Here is a 21,831-nt window from a genome sequence, read left to right on the forward strand (position 1 = left end):
CAGAGATAATACAGAAGAAAATGGTATTTGGTTCCCACAGAAGCATGAGCACTCCATTCTCACTGTTACTGACTTTGGTAAATCAGAGCTGAAATAGTTTGGGAGTCACTAATCATGTTTGGTGTGTTTGAAAATTTAGCTTGTGAGTTTTCCTGTGAAGACATCAAAAGGATTCAGTTTTGAAGACCAAATGCCCAGATTCATATGAAGATTTCAATGTTTTTTACATTAGAAATTGCACACCTGTACAACTACCTGTTTCTAGTCACATATTCTTACCATATACTTAATATTCATGTAATATTGCATGTTTCTATGCTTACAGTGATTTCTCCTTTGTGCACAAATTCCTGACTCGTACATGCAATTTAAGCAGGGGCTTAAACGAATTGTACATACAGACCCATATTTGAATGTGCAGTCCTTGTAACCGTATTTAAAAATATAATCATATTTTTAAGCCTTTCCTTTTAAAAATTGGATTATATATAGTAGGTTATATTGTATTCTCATTGCTGTGATTTCTTGCTAATTATAGTAGTGTAAAAGAGGCAGTTACACAGAGAAGAAGAAAAAATTGTTGTTGTATAGCTTTAGCTGATCTATGATAAAAGCAATTGGTCTCAGGAAAGTTGTGAAACCAAAAAATGAGCACTGAGATCTTAAATCATTAAAAACTACAGCCTTATAATAAGGCCATAACAAGAAATGGTATCCGTGTAAATAGTGACTGTACTGTTCTTCAGTTTTTTATGTTTAATAACTGCCTGTAAGAACATTACATTTCTTCAAGGTATGTCTTCTCTAGAAAGCTGTTCTACAGTTTATAATAAAGTAGTAAGTCATGTCAGACAGAGCTTTAGTAGGCTTTCAGTGTAAGCCTCAAGTGTGTTCAGAGGCATGAAGCCAAGTGCCATTAATTATTTGAGAAGTGTGCTGGTAACTTACTGTTCTTAGAATCATAGAATCATAGAATCGTCAGGGTTGGAAAGGACCTTAAGATCATCCAGTTCCAACCCCCCTGCCGTGGGCAGGGACACCTTATGCTAAATCATATCACCCAAGGCCTCGTCCAACCTGGCCTTGAACACTGCCAGGGATGGAGCATTCACAGCCTCCCTGGGCAGCAGACTCAGAAAAATTGCTTCTGAAAAAAAGCACCTGCAAAACGAATGAAATAATTGCTATCATAGAAATTAATTAACCCAAGCTAGCCAGTTAATTTCTAATGGACAGAGAGAAGCGCATCTGCAGATTCAAATGGTCTGGTTTTATACACGGAAAAGAGAAATCCATGATGAAATACCTATCGTACATACAAAGTGGAAAACAGAAAGGTTTCTTGTACTGGGCGGGATGGGACCCCAGAATTGGGGCAAAGGATAAGAGATAAGATATAAATATCATTTTATAGTAGCAGTACAAGGGACAGAGATAAGAATCGCATGTATATGGTAGCATTTGGTAAAGGATATCATAAGATCAACGCTGCTCTGTAACAACAATTTTTGCACATATATCTTGTAAGAAAGCACTTTAAATTTTGGACATGTATCTGATAGGAAGCACCTAGAATCTTTCTCATAGTAGGAAGTATTTTTCTAGCATTTAGTTATGCTCTGATCAAGATCTGATGATTTTATAGCTGTTATTACCACACTCAGAGAGCTCTTTTTTAGCATCCAGTAGAGAAAATTAGTTTTGGAAATCAGCACCACACTGGTCGCTTTCTGAACTTATTTATGATGCTTTGGAACACCTTACAAACAGTAGAACAGTCAGTTGCTCAAGCTAGACCACAAAGCTAGCCATGCAACTGTGAATTCAGAGATTCATCTTTTTACAATTGTTACGACAATAGAAGTCTAAAAAGGAAGAAAAAGAGAAAGCCCTGTCTTAAATGGGCCTGAACATTCAGCCCCTATGCTAGCACCAGCTTTACAGGCAGTGGTCTGCTGTGTGTTTGCATTCATTGAGAGCATGAAAGATAAAAGAATGAGCACCTCCTTATAGAAATGCTGCTTTCACTTCTATGACACAGAGATAGATAATGTGTAAAAGGAATCGGCCACAAAACACATCTGATTTCTGCAGACCAGTTTTTCCTCTTGCAGAAAGAAATATTTGATACAGTCTGATACCTTTATGCAGTGTTTTTTGGTAAGGTAGGTAGGAGTCCTCAACTGTGCTTAGGAATGTAAATGATGCTATGAAAACAGAAGCCTTCAAGGCTTTCAAGTTGGATACTAATGCCTCTTGAAAGGCATACGGAGAGATTCCAGAAACACAGATTTCTTGCGCAGGTATGATCAATAACATTTCTTACTGCTGTTTTTCAGACTTCTTTTGTAGCATTCCACTGCAGTGTTGAGAAACTTATCATACTCCTACCTTATCCCTTACGCCTAAAAGCCTTTCCAGCTACAACTGTAGCTTCACCACTATTTCAGCTTTCCTTTATGAAAAGCAACTTGATATGCTGAATTGCTCCCAGCAACGTTAACTACTCCCTATGTGCATTAATGCTATGATGTCCTTCATCTAACGGATTTTCTGGATTTCCATATAGCTTTAGTCTGAGGACAACAGCAGCCACAGTTTCTTTCTTTTATTTTTGGAAGCGGTAAAGAAACCTACAGAAGAATGCGATCTCCTCAAAAATGCAAGGAGGGGTGTGCCAGTGCAACATTGCATCACGCAGGAGTAGATGTGCTCCACTCACAGTGCACAAGTTCTTCCATTTGGCCTTGTCTTGTGCATCTACAAATGCTAAGCACGCTAAATAGAAGTTATTAAAGTTTACCTGGAGATTCAAGCATTCTCTCTGCTATTCTGACATGTGCCAGGGAGCTTTCTTGATTAGTGCTGGCTACTTAAATATGCTCCTCCGTTTTGGTTCTTTGTGTTACGAGTTCCCAAATAAGCCAGGGCAGATAAGTGGAGGAATACTCCTATCCTAGACATACGGAGAAGATGGTGGAGTGTTGACTATTACAGCTGATAATCTAGTGTTTCGGTTTTCAGGATTTGCATAGGTGCAGAATGCTCCTTGGCATTGCCATTATTCCAGGTCACTCAGGTACCAGCTTTTTACTGGTCAGGATTGAAGGAATGAAGATAGTATTTTCTTAAAAATAAAGCTCTTCAATAATGAAACAATGATGACAAAGTTCAAAACGTATTATTAAGATTATACCTTGAAATGAAGAGGTTTTACAGCTACTGTGGACATGTCTTGTGACTCGGAGTAACTTCTGCCATTTACTCCAGTGCTGCATTACCTTGAAGTGTTCTCAAGATTATGTTTCTCCTGCTTTACCAGTTAAAGTTAGTTGCTGGAGATGGCTGCTTGGAGATGCAGTGATCTTCTCCTTCATTCTTTTCCTACAGACCTTCTCGATCCCAGGAGGATGCACTAGTATACTGCAGGAAATTAATTCACTTCTTTTTCCCTTTTTGCAGGGATTGTTTTCCCTGCTTTTTCACTGCTGTCACATTCCTTCATTACCATTTCTATTGTGTGCCTTAATTAGCTTGACTGATTTCCTTTGTTCACTATTTTCCTGAAACACAGTGATTTCCTTTAAAAATTATGCAGTGTAGAAAATAGTATTTATACTATCTCTGTTAAAGATTAACGAAGGCTGTCTAATTGTGTGCTTTCTATGGGGTCTATCCATAAAATATCAACATAAATAAAAGACTGATTTGAGTATGGAGCCATGCATTTGAGTATGCATAGTTCCCACCTCAAACAATTTATTAGACTGCAGGGATCCCCACAGCAGAGTCAGCAGCACAAAGTGGCAGAAAAATAGTTGCTTGCCTCTTCAGGGGGGTGCATCCTGTTATTTTTATCTCCCTTCTTCCATCACTAATAAGGTACCACTTTTTTCCAGCCGTTTTTGTCACTTGCCATTTCTGTGAGACATCTTGACTTTTTGTTCTTCCGAAGTCCACAGATATAGCCAAATGTAAGTGTATTTTTATTCTCTGGCTAATAAGAGCCTGCCTATGTATAATTGGTACTTTGCACATTGTTGAGACAACTTGAAGACGCTGTGCCAGGTGAGCATCTTCCAGCATCAGTGTCGCTGTCAGAAACTGCTGACAGAAATCAACAATAGCTATGGAAACTAGGGTCTAGATTCTACTTTTAACACCTTTACCAGTTCACAAGAGGCCTTGATAGCCGCATACAGTACATTTGTGTGAGGTGTCCCTGCCCATGGCAGAGGGGTTGGAACTAGGTGATCTTAAGGTCCTTTCCAACCCTAACTGTTCTATGATTCTATGAATTGTAGTACATTTAAGCACAGAAGTTTTCATTGTGTGAAGGAATTGGAGATCATTGCCATTATAGTGACCCAGGTTTGCTAGTCATGCTTGAAAATTCTGAGCCTAAGTTTGCAAAGGCCATGTGTGCTTTATTTAATGCTGGTTTCTTATATTAATGCCAGTAACACACTGCTGCAGTAATGTGAATGTCTAACTGCAGCCTCTGTGCAGTTAAAAACTGGAGTCTTCCCATTCTAGTAGCTTCTGGTTTTTACCTAGGCAACCTCTTTATTGACTCAGATGCCAGAAACAAATATATTTCTCCTAAATCACATCTTCACTAGTCAGAGGATAATCACTAATTTCTTCCAAACCTATTTAAGTGGCATGAAAGCTTTTGTTTAGGTTTTATCTCAAGTTTGGTTTTCACTGTCAGAGCTTATACAGACATACACAAAAGGACATAATGAAATGAGACTGTACTGTCACCTCTGGGACCCCTTTTAGCAAGGTGTACCTGAGCTAGACACACAAAATAAGTAGCGGTAAGTTGCAATATAGAAACTTTCTCAAATAAAAATAGGTGTTGACAAATCACTGAAGTTTGTAAAATGTGCTGAAGGAGTAATTTTAAAAGCTTGCAGACCCTCCATAAAGTAGGGTAGCCTGTATTATGAATAGCTCTTGTTTTTACTGATACGATCTTGATCTGTAGTTTCAGTGCTTGGTATTTCCAATCAGAAATCCAGCTCATTCTTAGAATTAAGTGAAAACCAAGGTTTTATTAGTATTGAAGACATTACCCATCTCTTTCTTTGAATACTACCTATGCATTTAGAATCATATACTTAAATTCTAGTCTTTGTTTAGGAAGTGTTTAGGATGCTGTTTTTTATTTGTTTGAAAATACAAAAACGAGTCCTTAGTCAAGATTTGGTTTTTAGTCTAGGTTAACAATACAGAATATACACCTATAGAAAAATCTATAAATAAGGTGACAAATACAATGGGTAGGCAACCTATTAAAGTATCATTCTGCTTGTGATTAGCAAATAAAAGAGCCCCAGTTACCTGTATTATTCCTACATTGTCACTTGTCTCCATCTTGCCTGTAAGTTAGCAGGAAACCACAATACACAGTCTTCCTCCCAGATCTTTGAAAATCCACCCATTACTAAGTAGTGATGGCCTTCAGCATCAATACAAAAAGCACCTTAAGTCACAGAGTGATATTGCTCTGTGTGCGAAAACCAAAGTTTAATGGGATATTTTCACACTACAAACACTATTTCAGTCACCTCAGTGGCAAACAAGGTGTTTCTCTTTGTTGTTATCAGAAAGCTTTAGTTGCCAGCTTAAGTCTGTGAGAAGTAGCTGACAAAGCATCTTAAGAAGTGCAGAATAGTATTCACCTGTGCTGTGTAGTACAGCTCACAGCTCTTTGATGAGCTATGGAATTGTACCTAGTATGACAGGCAGTGATAAAATTAATATCATTGACTGTTCTCCTTGTCTGTGTTAATATGTTTGATAAACCACAGATTCTTTAAAAACATGGTATGTGACCTGAATCACTGCTCAAGTTACTGTATTGCGACTAACATTTTATAAAGAAAAAAACCTGCACTGATGTGAATGGAAAATCCTATTGGATATATACCAATTATCTCTTGTAATTTCTTCTAATAATTTTAATAAACAACTGCAATAGATATTGAAATATGGAAATGACAGAAAATAAGTACCAGCAAGTGGGGTAAGAATTGTCACAAAGAGAAAGAACACTTAATTTAATTTACCTATCTTCATGATGTAGTTATACATGAGGGAGAAGTCTTGTACCTACCATCTTTTCTTTCCTCTCCCTTGTTCCTGTTTAAAGTCAAGGGTGTGAGTAATGCTTTTATCTCTTCTCCACCTCACAGAGTAGAAATATTTGAGAGCAAAAGACAAGAGATTGACTGGAGCACACAAACGCGATGCATGTAAGTGCATGCTGAAGCACACAGAAATATGATCCATTGAATTTACCACAAACAAAACAGGAAAATCAGTCTACTGTCCCTACTAAGTTTGCTAGGAGTGATTGTTGTCCCCTGCTTACCATTGGAACTGATCTGAAGTAGAACCTTGTTTCTTGATGCATGATGTCTTATATTCTTGTGGTTTCAACTTACCAGCATGTTCCATAATTCATAATCTGTCATGGCTGGTCTTCCTCCAATGGGTTCTTCATGAGGTCTCCTGTTTCTAGCAACTCCTCCTGAATATTCTTGCTCTTGTTTTGAACATGACCCAAAATGAATCCCCTCTCTTTTCTCATAGTCCATTCATGACCTGAATAAAACAAGGATTATGTGAAGAAAGAAAAGATATGAGATTACTTAGATAGTACTCACAATCAAAGTTTGTCCTCGTAGCTTCATTGTCCTAATTCTGTAATATCCTAATCTTTGTGATCATATTCTCTTCTGTAATATACAGTAAGCATCTTTTGTTATGTTCTTTTCTATACACTTTTTTCTTTTCTAGACACTTCTACTAAAATATAAGCTGGTTAACATAATATTATAGTTCCTTGTTTCTGCACAGTGGTAGTATAGAATAGGTTTTATTGGCTTGCTGTTTAATAAAGCGATCAGATATCAGAGGGGTAAGAGGACTTTAAAAGTGGAGTAATTCTATATTAACAGAATGTAACAGGTACAAAAGATGTTAGTCTAATGGTGCATTAGTGGTTTTCAGTAAGCAATTAAAAAAAATGTGTGAGGTGGAACAGCATAGCAAATCATGTGCTTCAGAAAGATTACAACACCTCTTCCACAGCTGCTGATGGTTGCCATTCATTGTAAATGACAGCAGAGTCTTCTCTGTTTTAATTTGATTGATGAGTTCTCCGCAAGCTATAAAAATCCCATTTTCATGAGAAATGTCTTCCCACACACAGACCAACAGTGTCAGACATACTTAAAAGTTCCCTAATTTTCCTTTGGACTCTCCTTACTTCAGCTGACTTGATACCAGTTGATTCAGATGTTGTGAAGTGGAAACAACTGAAAATCATTTCTTTTCTTTCACAATTGCATGCTCCCAAAGAGCAGTGAAAATGCTCCTTTTTAAAAAAAAAACAACAAGGTTTATGACCATGAAGATGACCAAGCCCACATCCAAAGGCAAGGGTCCCCCTCACAACCAATCTGTCAGGAGCCTTTCCCCATGGCCCCAGCAGGATGGGGGGGCACCCTCAGCTGCACTGCTTCCAAGCTTGGGCCCTGAGCACCCCAGCCAGAACCCTGGCAGGGAGATGCACTCGGGTCCTTAGGGGTGCTAAGGGCCGTAGACCAACCACACAGCCATGGCAGCTTCCCACAGCATCTCACACCACACATGTGCTGTCCTGTTTGGAGCAGCCAAGATTGTATCTCATTTTAGGTGGTAAGTGTACAGTGCACCTCTGAAGTTTGTCAAGTCTGCTTCAATACCTCTGCAAAGAATATCAACAGTGCCAAACTTCTGCAGCTTCTCGATAACTGCTTTCTCTCGCTCTCTGCCCAGGCTGGGAAGCCAGCAGGCAATGAATCACTTTCTTTAAGAGTTCACCAGAGCTTTGCATAGCATTAATTTCTCTTTGCATGCATCTGTGTATAACACAAAACTAAATGCCATATAATAAATTTTAAACAAGGAAAATTATGTTAATTATAAAGTTTCTACAGTTTAAATACCTCATAGTAATATCCTGATAATAGAGGTGTAGTCAAGCACATTTGTAGGTGCGTTATCCTTTATGAAGCCGATTAAAGTAACAGTGCTTCTCTGCATGATCTCTGGTATTTCATTGGAGAAAACTTTAGCCTTTTAATTGTTCATTCAGATACCCTGCTAATTACTTAACCAGTAAGACAATATGTTATCTTCCCCCAGGCTTTACGAAAGTCAAATCTCACAGTTCATATAATTCACGAAGTCACTTCTATTAGATGATACTAGGGAAAACAAGGTGCTTCCCATTGGAAGGTACAAAAAGTACTCTGTGGTAACAAAGATACAAACAAAATTTATGGTATTTTTGAAGAGTCATCATTAGAAATTTTTTCAGGTGGCAGCTTTTTTGTAGTTTAAATTTTATACTAACTTATGCACAAATAATTTGCAAAAATTATACATGCAATAACTGTGAGCTGGGTGAAGAACATGTTAGGAGAAACACTTTGAAAATACTGATTTATCAAGCCATGCAAAATGAAACTTTCTGTATTCATAAACACCAGGAACAACAAGTATTAAACTTACTTTCAAAATATTTACGTAGGGTAGGATTTTGCATGGGAAGGATGTCTTTTTTCCTCCTCCAAATACAAAACCACAACCCATTTATAATTAAAAGTTCCTGAGTTTCTGATTTGCCCATCAGGCAGTTTGAGTATTAAGTGATTTTGTGTGGCTGAAACTGCCACAGAGAATAAACAATGGAAATAATAGGAGGCTAGGCAAAATCTGAGGTTAACATTAAACATAGAATCATAGAATAGTTAGGGTTGGAAAGGACCTTAAGATCTAGTTCCAACCCCACTGCCATGGGCAGGGATGCCCTACAATAGGCCATGTCACCCAAAGCTCTGTCCAGCTGCACATTCATGGATTTTGGTAGAGTAACAATTTCATTTTCTTTCACCTTGAGTGTTGGCAATCAGCACTGACCTATCCAGAGAGGTGAGTTATCCCAGGCTTGTGATCATTTGCAGGTTTTCAGCTTGTATTATTTTATCTTGTTTATGAAAGGCTGGTTTTTACTTGAAAATATCCAATAATCATGCTTGTGTGGTTCTACATTTAGGCAGTTATACGTAGCTTTGTAAACTTATCCATAGAAAAGCTTCTTTGATGTCTTCCTCTGCCTCAATTTATGGAACATACCTGGCGTCATGGATAAATGTGTTGAATTCAAAACAAGTAAAATGATCCACATATTCATCCATTATTTTTTCCCATCTTTTCCATGATTGCATATGTGCTTTCTTTTAAGAGACATAGCATCTCAAACCCATAATTGCTTTAAATACATTACAGAATACCATTTCATAACAAAACCTTCAGAATCTTCTCCTTGAGTTTTAGTTTAGAACAGTAAACTGCTTGAAGCTTAAACAAAACATTTGTCTTGAAGGAGAATGCTGTGTTTCTTTTGATCTGAAGTGGTTTGTCATTTTGGGGGACAGAAGGCAAGAAGGAATGATTTCAGAACTGACAGACTTGAATTTCAGAGGTAATAAGGATTTTAAGGAGCGTTCATTTTACACTGACTGAAACTGTAATTTGAAATTGCCATCTCCTTCATCACAAGCTTCTTTGTATTGCACCACATATATGGAAGGCAAGAATTTAATATTCATCCTCAGATTAGCCAGGGCAGGATTTGGGCATGAGAAAAAAAGAAAGGAGCAGGTAAGTGTAACACCTATCCCAGGTTTTTTTGCCTTATCTCCTCTCTTCCTCGCAGCAAAGCTAAGAGGAGTCAGTGCCTACAGCCTGTGTCTACAATGCTGCCTTCTTCCATGCACCAGACCTGCTGTCTTTCCAATCAGTGGAAAATTACCACCCACTATAATCACAGTTGTATCAGGCCAGTAGCCTTCCTTCAAGGGGAAAATCCCTGCTGTTCCCTCCCCTCTTATCTCTAACACCAGAAATACTACTACTTTTTTTTTCCTCTTTCTTTAAGTGACAGCAGGGCAGGATTCCTCCCTAACGTCTCTTCAGCAAAGTCAGAAGAACACACTGGGAGGAGAATTGCTGAAATAGTTGGGTCAAAATTAAGTTCTTAAAATTACATTTGAACAGTTGGCTCTTGGATCCTGATAGGCAATCAACTATCATCTTTTTCAGTCCCATCTTCTCACTCCTTTTCCCTCAGCTGCTGGTGAAACTGCTTTTATATCAAAGAAGCCCTTTGGAATCAGAAGCAAAACTGATCTCTGTATATGTTATCTATGAGTTAATACTTTTTAATAACTTGCTTTATACGAACTGACAATAAATCCATAAAATGCATTATTTTAGATACTTTTTAAGAGCACCTCATTTTATTATTATTTTGTCTTGCTACAAGGGAAGGAAGTGCTGCCTAGTTCCTCTGGCAATGTAGAGAAAGAACTCTTGAATATGTCAAAATGAGAAAAAAGCACATGAATCTTCGAAATGATATTTATAGCAGTGTATTCTGTCTGTGCTGCTGGAGGAGTCAGGAGTATGAGTCTGTGCAGTCTATACATGTTTGAGTTGCTCTTTCATTTGTTTCAGTTCTGTTTTTGGATCAGGATGCCGGAAGACAGTAACTGCAATACATGCTGGCATGTGTAGATGTGGTAGCTGACAGAAGAAAGAAATCCCTGTTTTAGACATGTGTGGTGAAGTCTGAGGATGGTTTCCAAATAACATTTCAGAATGCAAAACCAGCAGGTGTATGATAAGATTTATTTTAACAAATTGTCTGTTTTAATGGCCAGCAAAAAGGCACGTTAAGGCCGTGCTGTGGTCAAGAACAACAGGGACCCCTGCTCTAAGTAACCTGGAATGCAAGCTCTGACCATCGCAACATCCCCTGTCCCCAAGGCAGCTGCTCTCTAGGTTGTTTCCTGACATAGTTAACAATAGCCTCAGGCTTGCTGTACTTTATGCTGGAGGGTTTTGGCATCTCCTTCCTACATCTCTGAAGGTTGTTATACCAGCACCTCCCAACTTCTTATGCCAACAGGGTGCTGAGGACCCAGCTGATGTGGCCTTTTTGTCACAGGCTTCTCAGGGGACGGTAGGGAAGTCAGACCCATCTCTAAACATATAGGAATGTCATCCTTGTCTCATCGAGGCATTGTGAGGGTAGACATATTGGGCATTGCAAGTCTTCATTACTTAAAGAAGGAAGCCATATAAATAGTTTTGGTGAATAAGAAGTTATCTCACTCTTTCTTATTAACAGATGGAACCTACGTGAAACATAGATAATGTTCTTTTGGTTAGTGACGCTAGTGATGTTGCCCAGGTAACGATTTCAGGCAGCAGTAAGGACTGTGTAAGTTTGGAAGCTGTCTCTTTAATGATTTCCCATTATATACAAGAAATTTATTTTTTCTTAAGTCCATATACTAAAATAAAAACTGTAGCTCTGTTGAACTGTATGATCAAAATAGCACATGTATGTCTAGGCAGGAAAGGAAAGAAGGTGCATTATAGCTGTATGGAACAGATTTTACTTATGACCAAACCTTGCTTCTAATAACAAAACTCATTTTCTTGTTTTGCAGCTTGCAGGCCTGGATTCTATAAAGCATTTGCTGGAAATGTGAAGTGCTCCAAGTGCCCTCCACATAGCTTGACTTACGTAGAAGCAACTTCTGTCTGTCAGTGTGAGAAAGGTTACTTCAGAGCTGAGAAGGACCCACCAACTATGGCATGTACCCGTAAGTCAGATCAGTACCAGTGTCTGCAGTTCTCTTCTCCTGTGCCTTATGTATTTATTCTTGTATTTTAAGAAAGTCACGTGAATTTGTGTATTTTGTGAAGAATTCCATTCAAGATGACCAACAGACATTTTTAAAATCAAAATTCAAATAGCATGTTTCTACGTAGTGTAGATATCCCTAAAAACATTCACATGTTTTTTAGGTTGGTGACTTTTTAACTTGCAGTTCTGAGAGATCATACAAGGTGTGTAATCACTGTCACATGGATGAGGTTTAACTACCAGGATGTATTTTAAATACATGAAAATATGTTTGTGCAAAAACTGTCACATACCTGAGGAGTCATGTAAAGAAAAAAAAATGATGTGACTCTCCTGTCTCCCTGGATTTAAATTAAAATGAGAAGACAAATATCCCAGCACGATCAGATCAAAACTAAGCTCTCTAAAAAAGACAAGAAAATCATAGACTCATAGAATCAAGCAGGTTGGAAAAGACCTTTAAGCTCATCCAGTCCAACCCTTACCCCAGCACTGCAAAGGCCACTACTAACCCATGTCACTGAGGGTCTCGTCTGTGCAGTGTGTGAATGCTTCCAGGGATGATGACACCAGCACTGCCCTGGGCAGCTTGTTCCAATGCCTGAGCAGCCTTTGGGGAAGGAATTGTTCCTCAGCTCCATCTAAACCTCCCCTGGTGCAGCTTGAGGCTGTTTCCTCTTGTACCATCCCTTGTGCCTTGGGAGCAGAGCCCAGCCCCTCCTGGCTCCATCCTCCTGTCAGGCAGTTGTAGGCAGCAATCAGGTCCCCCCTGAGCCTTCTCTTCTCCAGACTTCCCCCCCCCCCCCCCCCCCAGGTCCCTCAGCTATTCCCCATCACACTTGTGCTCCAGGCCCTGCACCAGCTCCATTGCCCTTCTCTGGCCCCGCTCCAGCACCTCAATGCCTCTCTTGCAGCGAGGGGCCCAGAACTGAACACAGGATTCAAGGTGCAGCCTCACCAGTGCCCAGTGCAGGGGCACAATCCCTGCCCTGGCCCTGCTGCCGCACTGGTGCTGACCCAGGCCAGGATGCTGGTGGCTTCCTGGCTGCCTGGGCACAAGCTGCTCATATTCAGCTCCATCAGTCAGCACCCCCAGCTCCTTTCCCATGCACGGTTTCCAGCTGCTCTTCCCCAAGCCTGGAGCGTTGCAGGGGGTTGTTGTGGCCCAGATGCAGGACCCAGCACTTTGCCTTCTTGAACCTCATCCCATTGGCCGCAGCCCATGGATCCAGCCTGTCCAGATCCCCCTGCAGAGCTTCCTACCCTCCAGCACATCAACTCTCCCACCCGACTTGGTGTCATCTGCAGATTTACACATCCCAGTATGGAGCAGTACGGACCAGTTTGCACCAGTACAGACCAATATGGGCCACTAAGGCCTAACTAACCTTTAACTAACCTAAATTTGACATTAAGACAAAACTGATGCCCAGCAATCTAGAGGCAGAAATTCTGAGGATAGATTTTTATTACTTTGAGCAATATGCTCATGTCTAGAAATATACAACATAAATTTTCTTTTTACGTAATAAAATATTCCTCATAGGTTTTCATTCATGGTTCATTGCTCCCTGGGATTCATTTATTGATCGTAAAGCAACTATACCTGTTTAATCTCAAAATTGGGAACAAACAGCAGCATTGAAAAATCTGTGGGTGAAATAACTCTACTTACACATAAAATCCTATTAACACCTATTGGAAAATTCTCTGAGATACCTAGTTTTCTGCCTAGTATTTTGTTAGCTCTTCTGGTGGAGGATTTGATTCCAGTAAATTTTGTGCCACAGTCCTTTTGTTAACAGAATTCTATCAAAAATAACATGGCAAACAAAGTATACAAAAAGCTTGAAAGATGGAACCATAAAAACAAAGTACTGTTGCAATAGCTGATTTACAAAGTCATAGGCAGTCTGTAATCCGGAAGTCATTATGTAGACCAAGGCATTGTCCGTCTCCTAATAGTCACTAAAAATGGTGTTCCTCAGATTCAAAGTACTTAGCAGAAAGTTGTCTGATCTAACCAAAGGGTTTTCAGAGGGGAAGGGTGTCAGCTTCCAGCTCCTTAAGGGAAACAGGGTTCAGAGAGGCACCCCAATCCGATGCACACAATCTGCTGTCAGCTCGCTCTGGAGCAAGGCACGTCTTTTTTTGCACGAAATATGTAATGGAATAAGCAGTGCTGTTCCAGACTTTCTGCAGGAAAATGATGATTACAGATAGTTCCAATCAAATGAGTGCTCCAAGCACAGGCCATTAAAATCTTACCCACAGAACTGATATACATCCCAGGCACTCCTGACAGTTTCATGCTTAGAAAGATAGTTTCATTCATGCGTTGTGCAAAAGTGCTTCATATTATTTATAAGTCACTGGCTTTTCATCTCCAAAAGACAGTTCTCCTCTGAAAAAATTACCCGTACGTGGCATTATGCTTCCATAATTACCTTTCAAAGCACAGTTTTAAGCCCTGCTACCTGTTAGTCTTGATAAGGTAGGAAGGAGCGTAAGAGCCCTGTGGCATCAGCGAATAGGCACCTACAACACCGTGGTGCTTTATCAAACAAAAGCAGGGTGCTGAGAGCTGCTTTGGCTGAAAACTGTCGGGGAAGACTTGGTGCCAGACCTCTCTTTCCCTGCTGAGGTCAGCCAAAGCAATCGAGTAAGTGAGGGCAGGGAAGAAATCAGCCACAACAGGAGTACCAGTGCCCCATCTCACCCCAATTTGGGACAAATAAGAAAGAAAAGAGGCTGTGAACCACATCATGGTTCAGGGTCTCCATGCATTGCTTCTTATTCAGCCTAGACTGCAACGTAGCAGTACTTCATTGACTGTAACAGCAGATGTATTCATCTTATACCTATAATGATAATTATTTCACTAATTGTCAGCTCTGCAAATGACGCTGACATTCATGACAGGCAGACTGCATTCGTATCTTCTTGTGCTTCATCAGTAATGAAGAGTCTGCAGGCCAAATTATTCCCTAAGTGGTATCTTTAGCCCCACTGCTTTCAAATTATGCTCTTGGTTATTAAAATTATGTTTCTGTCATGAATACAGCCTCACTGCCTTCAGTGAATGTGTGCAGATGTGGCTAATTTAAATTTAATAAACAAAGATACAGATATGAGTGGAATTTAGATTGCTCCGTCAAAACTGTCATGCTTTACTGTAATAAAAGGATTTGAAAAGGTGGGGGGGGAAATGAGCCGATTTGACTAAATAGAAAAGGCTGTGCAGTAAGAAAATGCCTTTGCTACATAACCACTTTCAGGGCAGATCTGGCCTGTATTTGTATTGTGACATGCGACACGTGACAGAAGAGATGAGAAAGTTTTCTTGTGATGTTTTGAAAGAGAGTTGTTCTTGGGTTGAAGAATGACTAGTGGATTCCCCTTACAAATTTATTCATATTCAAACATTTTGAACCCACCGTATTCATACCTATTTTATTTGCTTCCCCAAGTTCTGCAAAGCTATAGGCCTAAGATAGGTAGATATATTATTTTCTCCCTCTTTTCATTCCTGTATAGGGTCAGGCAGTATTCCTCACTCCAGAACTATTTGTCAGTGGAAAACTTGCATATGCAGCATTATGGAAAATAAAGACCTTGATTTAAGAGACTGAAATTAAAGAGTGTAGCTTCCAGCATCCACTTTTTTCAAGATGAGCTTCAAATTTACTTTCATTAATTCTGTGAAAGTGCATACTGTATGCTTTTCCAAAATTGAACATTTCCCATTTTGTAAAAGAAGAGTGTGCACTTTGCAGAAAGGCATAATAGAAATCCAATTTTAATAAGAGGAATGAAAATTACATTAGAGTACATTGTTAATCACTTTCTCCTAGCCTTTTCCCATTTGATTGGCACCTCTTATCAATCTCTTGCTGCTACCCTTTCTCCTTATTGTATTTCTTTGCCATATGTGAGTACTCTATCGGTGATCTCTCTGCATACACAGTGAGCAACAAATAGCATCATATCTAATCCCCCATCTGATTACTCTGTACATAAACTCTAACATTTCCCACTACAATGTAATTGGATAAATTGATCCCTCTTTTCAAGATCAAAGGCAGGCAGGCTTGTATTGGGTGTCTCAATGCATCTCTTCATGTTATGCTCAAAACGGTTTTGAACCTGACAAACTGATGCTCTGCTCAGTAAAGTCTGCCACAAACTGTATCCTCTAATGTTGAGTCAACGCTGTATTCCAGCAGCAAAATCAAGCAACATGCTTGAAGTCTTTGGCTCTACTGCCTCTATTGTTAGTTTTATATATATATATCTAAGGATATATGTACTTGTTTGCAATTTACCATTGCACACAGATTTGGACTGTTGGTTTGCAGTCACTAGCTTCCATTCCTCACAGAAAAAGAATAGGTTATTGTGAAAAGAAAAAAATGTAATACAGCATTCTACATCAAGTGACCCTGCATATCGATGTTTTTATATACATATATGCATATAAAAAAGCAATTATGAACTCAAAAGGCACAGCCAGATGCTGTTTCTGAGTATTCTCAGAAGACACTGGTTAATTTTGGCCTCCTACTTTGAATTCAGCAGTCAAATAACACACATGTCCAAGAGTCCAGTAGTTGGTGACAGATGTTTCTCAGTTAAACAGCAACAAAGTTGTTTCCAGTCATCAGCCTGTAGTGTTTAAAATACTGCATTGCCCTCACTAGGCTTCTGCAGCATTGGGTTTGCTTTTCTCTCCTTCCATAAAGGACAAAATGCACTTCACAGAGGGAAGGGGTATGCAAAGCAAGATGAGGTGTGAAGCACTGCATGAGGCAGAAACTCAGCTCTGCTGCTTTTGCAGTGGGTCTGCTTCTCCATAAGACAGCAGTGGCAGTCTACTCTCCAGACACTGTAGAAACACTTCTTACATTATAATGTGCAAATGAAGCAAAAGGCTGCTCGCACTGAGGCTGTGTTTCATCTAAGAAGCTGAAGGGCTGCATATTTTTTTTAATGCTCATCCACCTGAACTGTTTGCATAAAACGCAAAGTCATGAATTTTACTGTGAGGAAAGGATCCATCATTTTTACCAATATACTTGTTTTCGTTAGAAATCAATATAAGGAAATCCCTGAGAGCTTTGCTCACAGATGTCTGCAGAAGGGTTATTGCTTCCAAGTCTTTCCAATGTGTCACATAATCTTTGTATAATTTATAAATGATAACAAAGCAATCAGGCCACGTTCATAAAAGCCCAGTGACACATAATTTAGCTGAATCTGAGGATTAGAATTAATTGTCTCTCTTTGTTCCAAGTTCTAAATCTTAGTAAATGATTCACTGCATGCCATTACAGCTTAATATTTGCATGAAATCACAGTTTAACTGGCATAATTTAACAGCAATTAAAAAGCTATTTAATCGTCATGCAAATTGGCATGAGGGGCCTTGAGTATGAAATGTGTCACAGGTTTTTTTCAGTATTTGCAGGCGGACAGTCGCATACTTTCAGACACCGCTAACATAATTGTTGTTTTCTCTGTTCTTTGAAATGGGAACGTACAATAACTCATGTTTTCTCTTACAATTGAGGATTATGTCCCAAATCATTAATATAGGAATTTATTTGCACGCTCCAGTGCAAATAAAAAATACCGTTTTAAAGGAGTGTATTTTATCTGCTGTATCGATGCAGTCTACATACAGTACAACAAAAGTCTGATAGAAAATTAAAGTTGACAAAGCCGGATAAAAGTCTTCAATTGCCTGGATTCACACCGATTCCTACTTTGGCCTGCCAGAGTTGAAGGAGTAACATGAAAAAAAAATGAGCCATGATGACCCATTGTCCTTATATCTATAGTTTATGTAGGATTAAATTTAAGCCACTTTTAACACATTGGCTCCAGTCCTTCAAGCAATTACACACATGCTTAGTTTTAAGTGCATGAGTATTACCAATTATTTCAAGGGGATTACTGATCTGCTTAAAGTTATGCACATATGTAAGTGCAATTAAGGCTCATCCTCCATATCCTAAAACTCCTCATTGCTTTTAACAGTGGGAATTTGTTAAGACCAGTCATTATTTAATTCTCACAGCATGTTTTTAGAAGAAACATAATTATTCCTGGCTTCCACACATAAATAATAAGAACTGAAGCTGAAGTAATCTGTGCTTAGTTTAGCTTATTCTGATCTCAGGACTGTTTTCCAGAGTAGCTAGAACAGTAATTTTCTGGGAAGTTTAGAGATTTGTCAATCTGAGACACTCTTAAGGTTGGAAGGGGCTTTTGGACCACATCAGCATCTCTGAGGCTGTTTTCCACACCATTGGAAAATGATGTATCAATATAATAAGCCTTTGTTAACAAGCTGCATTTATAAACACTTATATATATATATATTACATTATTTCAGATGCTTCAGTATTAGATTTATCCCAAGGTCACAATAAAAGATCAGGAAGGAAATAACATATTATCCGTGATCATAACAATTGCAAATTATAATTTTCATCTGACAGGTTCCAGAAATATCAATCCTCAGTACAAATGAACCACAAATGAGCTAAATGATTCCTTGATAAAAACTGAAAAATAACAGATCTTTACTCTCCAGGGATTTTTGGCTGCTAACTATAAACTCTGCACGCATAGAAATAGGAATAAACAATCATACATTCAAAATAATTTGAGCTTTCTTGACTAGTAAGATAATGCAAAGCAGCAGCACTTCCAGTTATTTTAACTATCAAGTGCTTGAAATCCAGCAGCTAACTCATCATTACTTTAGGGCAGAAATAATTTTAATGAAAACGTAGCCTCAGTTATTTCAAGTTACAAATAAATACAGGGAAGAAAAAAGTAACTCACATGTTCAGCTACAGTTCACAGAAAACCTTAACATTTGTTAGCTCACATTATCCCTCCCACAGCAGACAAACTTTTTTTCCCTTTACAAGCATTCCAACTTTTATACCCACATTTATGCCACATAAGAAAGCAGAGAGCATCGCTTAAAAATTACAGCTGTTGGTGAATAGTGACTTTTTTTTCCCTGCAACTATTACTACCTCTTTCCTTCATTAAAGTTGTTATTCATTCCTGCTGCTATGTGTAGGTACAACTGTATAGATCCTTACTGCTGTATAGTTCATTAGTAAAATGTAAGATATAGTAATGTTTTCTGTTAAAGTATGGTCCAGTTTAGTATTCAGGGTCATCTTCAAGAATGAAGAGCTTGAATAAATGGATTTATTTCAGTTGTAGTTGCATATGTCAGAACCACTCGTGGGCTTGATTTTCTAAATGACTACTTCTTTTTTGGTCAAATAAATAGCTAAAAGTTCAAAAATCAAATCAGCTCATCAGTAATTCTGCAGTAATTGCAGATTTAAAGAAGAAAGCAATAGTGATTTTCAAATGGATAATTTGAAAAAAGTAGGTTTGTTGGGTTTCAACTTTTTTTTTCCTGAGATGTCAGATCCTGATTTCTGTGTGAAATGTTATGAGCTTTGATATTTCGATGTCCTTCCTAGTGCAAAGTTCTGATCATTTATCTGACCATCCTTTGGGCATAAGGTCTTGCCTTCATGCTATAAGTTGTGGAGCTGGAATTTACAAGAGTGTTGTTCAGTATTGCTCTCTGTTTGTTTAGTTCTCCTCTCGTTGTCTCACAGTTTTTTATGGAGAATATTGTGATATTTTAATAATCTGACTCTCAGATTTACTGTGCTCTTCAATTTGTTGGGTGAAATACATTCTGTGTAAGAATTAGCTAATGTCATTTGCAAATGTTTCCCATAGTTTTTCAGTCTGCTTAAGAGGCCCTGGAGTAATGAAAAGCTCACTCAAAATCTGAACAGTATCTCTTAAGTCTTGCTGGCAAGTTGTATAAATCATGAAAAGCTACAAAGCAAGATAAAAGCTTTCAAAGTTCTGCTAACCATTGCAGTCCATGTGCCCTGTGATTTTTATGTTGAGAACTGGAATATAATGCTTATTCAACTCATTCAGCTCCAAAGCCCCCAGGGATCACCAGTAGAGTTAGCCACAGTCATCTTGTATATATCAAAGCCTGGAGTCTGTAGCCTGGAGTTCATTTTGCCAAATCTGTGTTTCTTACATGATTTTTATGGACGTATTTTGGGACTGTATACAAATTGTTTTTTAAAACTATGTGTCTCTAAGTGCTTGGTTGAAGTATCTTAAGTGGAAGAAGAATAATATAATAAGAAATGGAAAAGTTCTTCCATCGTACCATGGAAGCTGATATGTAAAGCCTCAGAGGATTTACATGTGATCTACACAGTAAATCAGCATAACAGCTTAAAACTAGTTGGATGTGCGTTGCCTGTTGCGGGAACCATGGGAAATGGGTCACTCGTACTTCATGTGACAGTGCATAGAGAGCTTCTTTACCACCTGCTTGCTAGCTGAGAGCTTTCCTATAGTCTGCAGGTTGCAACTGGTTTTGCATCCCTCTCCAGAGTCTTTAAGAATTAGTTGTATTCCTGCTTCGTGGCCATCCTATTAGACCTTTAACTTGCAAGGTTGATGTCGTCACTGTTATACTGATGCTGATGAGGTGGCAGGTGGGAAAGAAAAAACCTTGTAAACTGTCTCTTGTGCCTAATAGTCTTGGCTTGATGCCATCTAACTGTTAATGAACAGCAGCAAAGAAATCCCTCGGGATAAGCAGTGAAGGACAGAAAAAATATCTGGCACTGCAGAACTAATGCAAACAATTTTATCTCTGGTGGTTATTCCAAAGCTGTTATTTATTTATCATTCAATTTGACTCTTTTAAAACATCAAAGATTATAAGCACCAGGAAAGCCTACCTTCCTAGACATAAGGAAGTAAATGTTGTGGTTAAAGCTCTATGGCAGTATCCCACAAGATCATGAGCTATTTAGTGCAAGTTTGTGTTATCGAGTCTAGGTTTGACATTCCCAAGTCACTTTTATGTTGCCTTAAATTATTTCTGTATTAATTCTAATTTATTTAGATTATTCAGCTTTTTATGATTTCACCCACTTATTATTCCTGCTTAATTTTCAAGGATTTTACATTACTGATATATAACTCTTGTAGCTTCTATTTGCAAATAAATGCCTTAAGACTAACATATTTTTGTGGTTTCTTTTATCTGTTTATCTATTTATTTATTCTCTCCAAATTAGACAACTGTCACTTACTAGGCTTTCCCCTCCTTCTCCGCAGGGCCACCTTCTGCTCCAAGGAATGTGATTTTTAACATTAATGAAACAGCTCTCATGTTGGAATGGAGCCCCCCGAGTGATACTGGAGGAAGAAAAGATCTCACTTACAGTGTCATCTGTAAGAAATGTGGGTCTGATGCCAGCCAGTGTGAGATCTGTGGGGGAGGTATCCGTTTCATCCCCAGGCACACCGGTCTCATCAACTCCTCTGTGACAGTGCTTGACTTTGTGTCGCACGTGAACTACACCTTTGAAATAGAAGCCACGAATGGGGTCTCAGAGCTGAGTTTCTCTCCCAAGCAGTTCACAGCTATCACGATTACCACAGACCAAGATGGTAAGTGCCAGCGCTGTATGTCTGTTACTGTGCCCCTGTCATCTATACACGTCTAAGAGGGATCATTTTGTTTCTTGGAAGTCTGGGTCAGCAAGTTAGGATGTTTTGCAGATTGCTAAGTGGTATTAAGTGCTTTTTGTGAGGACTTTCAGCTTCTGCTGATGAGGGCATTAAATGCTTTTGGCACTTGGCCTTGACCCCATTACACAGGGCACGAAAACATACCTTCCTGTTTAAAATTAAGTGCAAGTTTTAATTACCTGAGACTGACTGTATTAGTGGTTCATCATAACTGGACTCTGCATCTGGTTCTTTTCCATGTCTTTCCTTACAATTTTAGTATTGAAAGAATAAAACACCGTAGTATCCATTACAACTTCAGAATTCAAAGGTGAAATGAAAGTGAATTCACTTCCTTTAGTATCCTTGTTTCATAGTACTAATACAGCATGCTTCACCGTAAGGTGTTTCAGCATCCGTATGAACCATTTCCTTATGTGAGGTATCCTAAT

At 38.8% G+C, this 21,831-nt stretch overlaps 1 protein-coding gene across 9 annotated transcripts in view; it reads left to right on the forward strand.

Moving 5' to 3' along the window:
- The window catches only part of EPHA6 (EPH receptor A6), a 471,056-nt gene that overhangs the window by 228,430 nt on the left and 220,795 nt on the right, over positions 1 to 21,831 (forward strand). For all 9 annotated transcript variants that reach the window (XM_062624018.1, XM_062624010.1, XM_062624012.1 and 6 more), the window contains 2 exons: positions 11,580 to 11,735; positions 20,984 to 21,319. In XM_062624018.1, the coding sequence (XP_062480002.1) occupies positions 11,580 to 11,735; positions 20,984 to 21,319 (492 nt within the window). The remainder of the gene's footprint in view (positions 1 to 11,579; positions 11,736 to 20,983; positions 21,320 to 21,831) is intronic.

This window comes from Pezoporus occidentalis, unplaced genomic scaffold, assembly GCF_034315485.1.
Source record: "Pezoporus occidentalis ecotype Australia unplaced genomic scaffold, CSIRO_AGI_Poc_V1 ctg26, whole genome shotgun sequence".
Lineage (NCBI taxonomy): Eukaryota > Metazoa > Chordata > Aves > Psittaciformes > Psittacidae > Pezoporus > Pezoporus occidentalis.